Genomic DNA, 10,557 nt, shown 5'->3' with positions numbered 1-10,557 from the left:
TATAAAAAATTAAGAAACAATTCATATGAATATAACTAGACATATTATAAATAATAAAATTTAAAAAATTATTTTAAAAAGTTTTTTATTTCACATTTAAAAAGATGTTATTTAAAAAGATACTATGTTAGTATGTTATTTTTTTATGTTGAAATATTTAAATTAAAAAAGTTTTTTATTTCATATTAAAAAATATAATTTTTTTATGAATATAAAATATATATACTAAAGGATTGTAAATCCCATATTAAAAAAATAAAATATTTTTATAGTATTTATATAATAAACTTTGAAAAGGGTTAAGAACCAACTAAAATATATAAAAAAATATCGGTTTTTGATTAGGAAAAAAAACATTTAAAAAAAAATTCAAGTCTTAACTGAGTTTTATCTAATCATTCAAATCACAGATAAGATACAATCTAAATTTAATAACTATAATTCAGATTCAATCCAAAATTAATACACGATATCCAAGCCGTATTTTATAATAATAAAAACATTTTTGTTATGTTATGTGATCATTACATCTCGGACTAATCTTGAATGTGCTTTTTAATAGCTAGAAGCAGGCTAAAATTGAAGGAACAACTTTTAGATAAAAAATTCTCCTAAAAAACCTAGATGTGGGTGGAATATATTTTCTGTATGCAAAAACTTAAAAGAATATATTTAACGTTAAGAAATGAAAAGGAAAATAGTGGATGGGAAAAAAACAGTAAATATCCTTTTTCTTTTAGGGTTTTCTTTCTCTCTTAATTGCTAATTGTTAATTAACAATTTAGCAGCTAGAATTTCAAGAATTGCAATCTTTTTATTGGATTTTATTCTTGCCAACTTTATGGTAGGAAAAATTTGCTGTCAATCCTTAAATGCTAAATTTCAACTCTAACTTGAACTCTTCTCCTAGGAACAAAGAAAGGTCTGACATCTCAAGCATATGTAACTCTCCATTTCTATTAAAGCTTGTCTTGGTGCCTGAATTTCCACTCTTTGTTTCCTTAGAAGTCTGCAACTCATACCACTTGAAACCCTTAGTCTTTTCTAATCCTATGAATGTTACTTTACTTACAATCCATTTTTGGCTCAAAGCAAATTCTCCATTTGTGACGTTTGATCTAACCATCGCCATATCTCCTACTATCTCACTGTAAAATCTCACAAAGCTCCAGTTCTTTTCCTTCCCTCCCATCTCCACACTCTCCCCATCATCCAAGAAAACTTCCCCTGTGCTGTTTCCAGTGTTGCCAAGAGCTACCAGCAGATGGAATGCTGTTTTTCGAGCTTCTTTTGTCGTCATGGCTTCACCTTGCAAGGCCAAGATGTTTCCTTCATGAACATGAACGTTTATATGATCTGCAGGCGCACTTAGTTCTATGTACTTTCCAGTATCTACAGTAACTGAATTAGAGTAATTGAAGAGGTCAAACCAATTTCCTGCAGGGAAGTACGCGTTAACTTTAGTAGCTCCTGACTCCAATACAGGTGATACCATTACACCTTTGCCAATCAGAAATTGTGAGTTGATGTCATAAGTTTTGAGGTCTTGAGGGAATGAAAAGAAAAGAGGTCGTGCTATAGGGATCCCTTTAATGTGTGCCTCATACATTAATGTGTAGAAGTAGGGAAGTAACTGGTAGCGAAGGCCAAGAACCTTCTTTGCCGTTGCAGCAACAGAATCCCAGAGATAAAGCTCTTGCCGTCTGGTGTCCAGATCCGAGTGATCTCTTGAGAAAGGGTAGAAGGCACCTAGCTGCATTGTAACATAACTTCAGCATCGATTACACAGCAGAAAATTTACAACAATTTGTTACGCTGAAATTCAATCTAGAGAAAAGAAACAAAAATGTAACTGCATATACATGAATGTTAATGTTATCCAGTGCACATCAGTCTGAATTATTAGGACTTCATAACATCTTTAGATGAGCAATAACCAATGATTTACCTGGATCCAGCGACGACAAAGCTCTTCTGTTGTGTCTCTACTGAAACCGCATATGTCAGCACCAACCATTGGAATTCCAAACAGTCCAAAATTCAAAATTGAAGGAATGGTGTACGCTAGATCATCCCATGTCGCAGCATTATCGCCAGTCCAATGAGCAGTGTACTTTCCAGAGCCAACGAAAGTTGATCTAGAAAGTACAAAAGGCCTTTTACCAGTTGCATTTTTCAGACCAGCATTGGTGACTTCGGATTCCAAAAAGCCATAAAGGTTATGAAAATTGTACTCAGTAATGTTACCAAAATGTAGAGATGTTGCAGGAATGGTCCTACTGTTGATTGGTCGTTGAATGCCGGCGTTGTTAATCCTGTAGGGAGGATCATCGAGGGTAGATAACGGGGTGGGAGGGGAGGTTACGAAATTTGATATCTCATTCATGTCAATCCAGAGACCATCAAAGGGGAGAAGATCTCGGAATATTTTGATCTCATTAATCCAAAAATCTCTGCCAGCTGGATTTAGAAAATCAGGGAAATAGACTGATCCAGGCCAAACTACACCCATGTAAGGGTTGCCATCGCGTTTGAAAAATATATCAGCTTGCATTCCTCTGATGTAAGTTTCATATGTTGTGTTCACACCAATACCTGTGGAGAATCAGAGGCAGCTTAGTTCTCTTTACGAAGTCATAAAATGCACTTCTTCAAAAGATAATACCAATCAGCAGACCTCTAAATATGATACTTTCAGGTTAAAAGAGTTGATGTTTTCTTCAGGTTACCACCTACCTGGATCCAATATCAGCACATATTTCTGACCATTTTGGTGAAGGTTATCAACAAATTGCTTCATTTGTTCCAATGGAAAGTTGATGGGATCGAGAGTGAAATCCTTATGTGCATCCATGTAATCAATGTCTGTCCACATAACTTCAAGAGGGATCCCAGCTTTTGCATAGCCAGCAACCACACCCTCAACATCAGAAACATTCTTGTAGCCATATCGGCATTGATGAAATCCTTAAAAAAGAAAAAAAGAAAAAGGGAAAGCTCAGAGACATAGTCCACAGGATATAAAAAGGGAATCCAGCATATTGAGTAGAGATGATTCTGCACATAAATACTGATAGAAATTGAACTCCAGAAAGTCTCAAATTGAATGTTTCTTTGTCTGTAATTTCCTAATCTGTGGAACGTAATTTATTTATTTTTGGTCATGTTCTTCGTTACATCACAGCAATTTTTCAGAGCAAGAGAGATTACAACAATGAAAACAAAGGAGGAAAACAAGTACATCACAGCAAAAATGATGCTACTTACCAAATGACCAATATGGCATAGGGGCAGGCCGGCCAATAAGCTCTGTGTACTGCTCCATAACCAGATCCGGTGATGGTCCAGCAAAAATATACAGATCGATAACACCACCAATAACCTTATAAGTTATCCTATCACCTCCATAAACAATGTCCATGCCATTACTATTAAGCAGCAAGACACCATGAGTAGTCCCTGCTGATACTTTGCCATCATCAGACGGTGATCTGACATCAATATAGAAAGGGTGGGATCCATAAAGATTGACATCAAGATTAACACTCCCTATGTCTGCATTCCACAAAGTCAGTGTCTGGTTAGGTGTCAACTTGAAAGAGCTCTTGGTGTGCTCTCCAAGTCCATAAAGAGAAGACCTGTGTTCAGGAAGCGTGGAGGAGAGCTGGATATACTGGTCCTTGAAGACCAAGAAAGTGCCAGCATCGGATGCGTCTGGGGACGTGTTAAAAAGGATGTCCCCTGACGATTTGCGAGTGACCGAGAAGCTGAAAGGAGTGGTGTCATGGAGGGTGAAAAGGAGGTCAGAGTTATAGTGGGAGAGGAGCAGGTTTTCCAGTATGGCATGGTGTTGAAATTTGTTTTCTGGGGAGTTGTTTTGTCGAGGAATGATGTCTTGTGGAATCTCCCATCTTCGGTTTACAGAATCTGTTATTCGGATTCTTAAACTCTCCTCCGTTTCAAAGCTGCACAAAGGCAGAGAGCAGTCAGGAATTAGTTAAAGAAAACTACCATGCCTGCAATTCATGTATGCTTAGATCAGTATTGTTTAAATGCGATAGCCACATTTGTCAGATTCATAGCCTCATGATTAACACTGGACTGTTCCATCCACTGAATGGTCTAAATTACCGGAATCAACCATCCTCTCATTTTTTTTAGGCGATGAGTTAAGAAATTGGTCCCGACTAATTTAATCAATAAAGTTTAACATTGTTTCAAGCAACCTGGTAATCTGTCTAGAATCCAACAAATACATGAAGTAGAAGAGATTAGGGAATAGGCAAGAGCTAATCACTTCTGTCATAACCAAAGTACTTCATCCTCAAAAACAACATGTAAGATCATCCTCAATCATAAGTTTTTCAAGAAATCTAAGTAAACAATGGAAAGGCTAGCTTAATGTAACAAAAGTCCTCATAATGTGATAGATTAAGCCAATTACCTGGCAAAAAAGTTGAGGTGTGGAATATCGGCTCCATAAACAGTGGAATTCTTGATTAGGCTGAGATTAGCAGACAACCATTTGCCAGGTAGATTGACAGAGACAGATTCGATGGTGTAGCCATAGCCAACCACTTCTTCTCCACTTGATAGGGCGACCCAGCAAGAGGAAAATAAGATAATATATAAGAAAAGAAGTGAATGGTGAGAATGAGATATTGCCTTTGGCTCGTTATTCTTCCTGTATCTCTTCTCCTCCATTTTTGTGAGTGCACTGTCTCCTTAATGGTCTTTAAATATTCAAGAAAAAAAACTTTACACGATGGACTTTTCAGTCGTCATGGTCCCACAAAATGAAGTATGTGTATGGTATCTTGGTAATTTTCATGATTATAGTTAAAAAATCAAGTAAATAAATTTTTATTTATTATTTAAAAAAATATATATATGACTAAAACTATTAGGAGATAGATTTTTACGGAGTAGTCAGTTAATTTATTAATTCAAGTAATTTGTTCTGCTTTTTTTATCCAAGATAGCTAATAATTGATATCTAATATTGATTGGCTAAAATAATTGATAGTTGGTATCTAAAAAATATCATTTTTTGTAGATTTTAAGATTATATGATGCTTAAAAAATATATATATTTGAGATAAAAGATAATATGATATTTTAGAGAATAAATTTAAAAATAAATATGTAATTAATAATCGAGATTGCGAAGCTAAACTCTTTAAAGGATTCATAGTCTTTACGGCTCATAAATCTTGTTATTTTGTAAAGAAGAGGAGTTAAAATGCCATATTGTCCTAAAAGTATTAAAGATAAATAAATATTAATTATATTCATTATTGAAAGTTAAATATCCCTTAAATACAATTCTCAGGTTCATGACTAGCAACGCACACGTAATATCTCAAAATATTCTGCCTACACTAAGTCTCTAAACTTATATATTTGGTATCATAAAAATAAAAATAAAAAAATAGCACAGCATAAAGTAAAGTATCCAAAGTTGATTAATTCAAGAAATAAATTAACATTTGATTTTTTAATAAATAATCCTAAACAAATTCAAAACATAATTAAAATCATGATGTAGAGTATATATGAATAACAAGCAAAGAATAAACTCATGGTTGGAGGAACAAAAGAGGTATACCTAGTAATTTTGAGTAAATAGCAATGGTTGAATGTCGGGGATTGTTTCTATTAAATAAGAGTTGTTGTACAATCTATTTTGGTAAGAAAATATAAACAACTAATATATTAATTGTTAATATTCTAATATAGGTAAGAATATATATACAATTTAATGCACTAATTATGGTAAAATAAATTTCATAATTGTAGCCATAATTTCTATAATTTGGATCTATAATTTCTGCCATTGATAACACCAACTCAAAAAAGCAAGAAAAACACAACCAAAAGATCCTGCTACTAAAATTGAGCTAAAAACCTAAAAAATATGAATAGAAGGATGCATTCAAACATTCAATAAGAGATAATAACTATAATACATGTTAATATATATTTTTAGATTAGTGAATAGGTTTCATAAATCAAGTAAAGAACAAAACGAGTATATCTAAAGTATCATATCAATTGGTATGCAAAGTGAGTATGCTTATCAGAATTACATATCATATTATTGACATTTTATTCGTTAGCTAAGAAATACACGCGCACACACATATAACTCTGGGAGGTCAATTTGCATAGTACTAGCACCCTACTTGCCAACTAAAAAATAAAATATTATATACACATAGATTAATTATTTTTTATTAGCATGGAGTAGCTAACTACCCTATGTCAATCTGGAGTTTCCATTAGTGATCTAAATAGGGTAACAAGAATCATGAGATTAAGTAAATAAATAGCATGGATATAGGGTTCATGATTTATCATTAAGATTTATAATACAAGCATAGTCACATCATAACAAATATAAAGGATATATGAACTATGTTCAAATCAAACAAGCATATGATGAGTTTTTAAAAACAAAACAAAATAAAAATATCAATAATTAATCAGGCTTATATGATTAAAATGGTAATAATATTCATCATATATATATATAAGAAATTATCTCACTTATTCGAAAAATGAAGCAAAAAGATAACAAAATCGGATATTACTGAAACTAGTTAAGAGAACGTCAGTAGAACTTATAATGAATATGAAAAATACTCAAAAAATAACTCGAAGCAAAGTAACATAAAAAATTTAAAACTCTAAGCTTATAGACCAAATCACAATTATAAAATCAAACTAATTCACTTGATTGATTTCAAATAGAACTCAAACTGATCGAACCTAATAGACCCCGATTAATCGTTATTACAAGGTCAACCGGATTAACCAACCAGTCAACCATTACACAAACCAACCAGTTTAGACCAAACAGTCGGCCAGCTATAACAAGTAAACTGATCGATTGGTTAAGCCTAACCGAACAATTCTCTAATTGTAAACACTAAGGAGAGAGAGCACCTACCTGTTTTCTCCGCCTCTTCTTGAACCCAAAAACTTTAAGTTCAAAATTGAAATCCTTTCTTAACGAGGAGGTGAAAGTCACAGCAAGGAAAAAGCAAAGAAAAGAAAAGAAAGAAAAAAAATCAACATCTAGTTACCTATTTTTATATGTTGGAATTTTAGGTTGGATTGGGTTAAATCCAAAAATTTGGATCTTATAATTAATGAAGGGTAAATAGTATGATTTTTACATTTATATAGGCTTGGCAAAATATTAAACTCATAAATATTAGATCTGATAGTTTATTAAACTTATATTTACTTAGATTTAGTATATAGTTAAGATAAAAAAAAAATACTAGTCATCTTTTATCTTGGATCCTTTTTAAATATATATTTTAAATAAAAATAACATAAGTAAAACACACGCTAATCCACCATCTATCTTCCTCGTCGGGAGTTTCTGGAATGGCTTCTTGAAAAGAGTCATGAGAGAGCTTGTGACTGTTTGTCCTTTGTCCTCCTTTAAGTCATCCTCTTCCACTCTTCCTTGTAGAATACTCCAGTCAATGATAGGCATGTATGTCCAATTATTCTATCAGGCGTCTATATATTATAATTTGAAATCTTGATGATCTATTTCACACTTGTATATTCTAGATTTCTCACCAAATAATAGCTGATATATAATTTAGTGGATTGCCATTGAATTCACCATAATAATTAAAAACCAATACCATACTAAAACTGTTAAACACGACGGAGTTTCTAACAGCTTGCAGTCTACCTTAGATTACTGAAAAAATAAACTAATCTTGTTATCTGATAATCCAGGAATGGAGCGATAGGAATAGTTGAATTTTGATGGTGAGAATACGTACTGTTTTTCTGCTGCTTCTTTTCCCGAACATACAAGACCAAACAAAGGCCAAACAAAATTCCAGTGGACAACACGGTGCTTACTACGATCCTTTTCTTCACTTTGGATTTGGTATTAGCCTTCGGAGAGTCATCTTTATCTATAACATGATAGAGAAAAACTGGTGTTAAGAAGACGAAATGGCAGATATATGACTTCACTACACGTGCAATACAATCTCTATGTTGCTTAAGAGTCTTAATCAGGTTTCTTTTAGCCATATTTTAAGAGAAGGAAACTCTATTGCTGATGGCCTCGCAAGGAAAGGTTTAGATAATATGCTCACAGACTATATATAGCTTGGTTTTAAGATTTTTAAACTGTGCATCCTTTTTCCAATAGCATACTGGCTTTCTATCTAAATATATTTATGAAGGAAAATGGATTTGGGTCGTCGTCAATCCAATTTATATTAATATTATTTTTATTAACAAGATAATATAAGGGATTATATATCTTGATAATAACTATACTCTTCACCTTTATATATAAATATGTCTATTAACAGTAACAGATGACATAAGAAAAAAGAACAAAGAAAAATATAAAAAAGGAGAAAAGACAATAAGAAGAAAACTCTTTTTTAATTCAAGAAGAATTGTTTCCGCAAACAACGTACATCTAGGTAATAGTGAGTATCAAACATGATTCATCATCATTTGATATGTCTATGCTTAGACTAGTTATCCAAGTTTTCTCGGACATGTTTATATGTTTCTTCCCGTTGCTGGTTTTTACCCTAAAAGTTTGTCCTAAGTAAAAACCGACTTCTCTAGTGTGAGAAGAAACTCATACCTGTTTCTGATGCATCCATCCGTATAAAAATGTCTTGCTCATTTTGAAAGAAAGTTCTGATATCAATCAGATCATTGAACCAAAGCAAGTACCCACTTCCTCCATCCCTAATGTCCAAGTTTGCATACGCAGTACAGCTGCAGTTCTTCAAGCACGTGTTCTTGCACTCCTCCAGGTTCATACTCCTGTTAAACCATGAGTTTCTTGTCTCTGGCATCTTCACACCTGAGATTTTACGAAACTCATCTCTAAAACAATTTGGTGCAATCTTTCTAACGCAACCACTTGACCAATCTGTCTTGTCCCACTCACTTGGAACTTTTGGTACAAATCCTTTCAAACAACTACACACTGGAGAGTTGTTAATACTACAGATACCATTTGCACCACAGAGCGCATAACTTTCACAATTATCGGTATTTGCTGTTTCATAAAGAAACCAACTTCGAGTCTGTTCAATCCAGAGGAGGTGTAGGACATCACCATCCTGAGTTAAGACGATCCTCCAGTGCCTTGAGCTATTTTTAAGTTGTTCTCTGTAGAATATCTCCTTGTCATTAAAAACAAATTCAAATGTGTACACGGGATTTGGTTTTACTTGAGGCACGCCACTGAACTGCAGACCATTCCATGGCCCAGCTCGATGCTTTATTTTTGAATCTTCCAACTCTATTAACTCTGGATATCCATCAGGAACAAGGATGCCTGTAATATTACCTCTGGAAGGATCATCTGCTGACTTCCATGATGTCACGTACCATTCCATTCCAGTTATTCTATTCAGCCCTATCTTCATGCCCGGTATTAATGTATTACCTGGATGTTCAAAACTTTGCCACAAGGAATTTTCCAGGTTATCATCACCTTTCTCTTTCACAACAAGGTTTCCTGAATCCAAAAGTTGAACAACTGGATTCTTAGCAAGTGTTAATGTGTTGGAAGACCAAATGATGCTTCTACTACGATTGAGAAGGACAAGAAGTCCTTGGTTGGTAAGCCTTGCAACACTTGATGAATCGTTGAGTGGAGCTTCTCTGTTGGCAACCCAAACTGCTGTCAGATCAGATATTTTGCCATACCATACCCCCAAGTATCGATTTTTGGATTTGCCAGGGCTGAAAAATCCTAATTCATAGTTCCCACTAGCTGAAACGATTGTATCTCCATCTCTAATTGACTGAGTTGTATTCATGGTGTCAATAGGGGTGGTTACTCTTACAAACAGCAACAAAGAGAAGCAAAAACGAAGGAAGGAAATATAATCCATTAGCAATCTCATGATTTTTTAAAATAGCTCGCTTTGTTATGTTATGAAATGGTTGGCCTTCTAGATGTGCATATATTCGTCCTAAGAAATTACCTCTTTAAAACCACAATCTGTCCATTGCTACTGCTATGTTCCACTAATGAGGTAAACGATTTGACACCACGATCTGACATCAATATAGAATGGGTGGGATACATAAATATTGAGACCAAGATTAGCGCTGCCTATGTCAGCATTCCACAAAGTCAAAGTCTGAGTCTGGTTAGGTGTCAACTTGAAAGAGCTCTTGGTGTGCTCTCCAAATCCATAAAGAGAAAGAGAAGACCTGTGTTCAGGAAGCGTGGAGGAGAGCTGGATATACTGGTCCTTGAAGACTAAGAAAGTGCCAGCATCGGATGCGTCAGGGGACGTATTAAAAAAGATGTCCCCTGACGATTTGCAAGTGACTGAGAAGCTGAAAGTGTTAACATATATAATCTTTATAGCTAGAGTTCTAACATGTATTTATTCCTAAGATTATATATGGTAACATCCCCTCAAATTGATGTTAGTAAGTCAACTAGCATTAATTTACCAACAAAAAATCGGTGTCCCTGTCAAATCATTACTTTGATGAATATATTAGCTATTTGGAGATTAAAAGATA

The 10,557-nt window shown here is 34.0% G+C and overlaps 1 protein-coding gene across 1 annotated transcript; it reads right to left on the bottom strand.

Moving 5' to 3' along the window:
- Positions 1-789: 789 nt before the first annotated feature.
- Positions 790-4,837, bottom strand: LOC105136796 (alpha-glucosidase-like). The gene is made up of 5 exons (XM_011042278.1): positions 4,445-4,837; positions 3,268-3,965; positions 2,737-2,967; positions 1,949-2,595; positions 790-1,753 (listed from the first exon to the last, which is right to left on the bottom strand). The coding sequence occupies exons 1-5, from the start codon at positions 4,702-4,704 to the stop codon at positions 869-871; spliced, it is 2,721 nt and encodes a 906-aa protein (XP_011040580.1). The 5' UTR covers positions 4,705-4,837; the 3' UTR covers positions 790-868.
- Between the last annotated feature and the right edge of the window lie 5,720 nt (positions 4,838-10,557).

Source organism: Populus euphratica, unplaced genomic scaffold, assembly GCF_000495115.2.
Source record: "Populus euphratica unplaced genomic scaffold, PopEup_1.0 scaffold62.1, whole genome shotgun sequence".
In the NCBI taxonomy this organism is placed as follows: Eukaryota; Viridiplantae; Streptophyta; class Magnoliopsida; order Malpighiales; family Salicaceae; genus Populus; species Populus euphratica.
The sequence above is the reverse complement of the archived record's forward strand: the minus strand, read 5'-3'. Positions and strand labels throughout refer to the sequence as shown.

What these genes read in the sequence shown, in the direction of transcription:
- LOC105136796 (XM_011042278.1), bottom strand. Translation starts at nt 4,704, where the DNA reads ATGGAGGAGAAGAGATACAGGAAGAATAACGAGCCAAAGGCAATATCT. An exon ending in TATGCCATATTGGTCATTTG is followed by an intron (nt 2,968 to 3,267) that starts GTAAGTAGCATC and finishes TTCTTTTTTAAG; the next exon opens with GATTTCATCAATGCCGATAT. An exon ending in TTTGTCGTCGCTGGATCCAG is followed by an intron (nt 1,754 to 1,948) that starts GTAAATCATTGG and finishes GTTACAATGCAG; the next exon opens with CTAGGTGCCTTCTACCCTTT.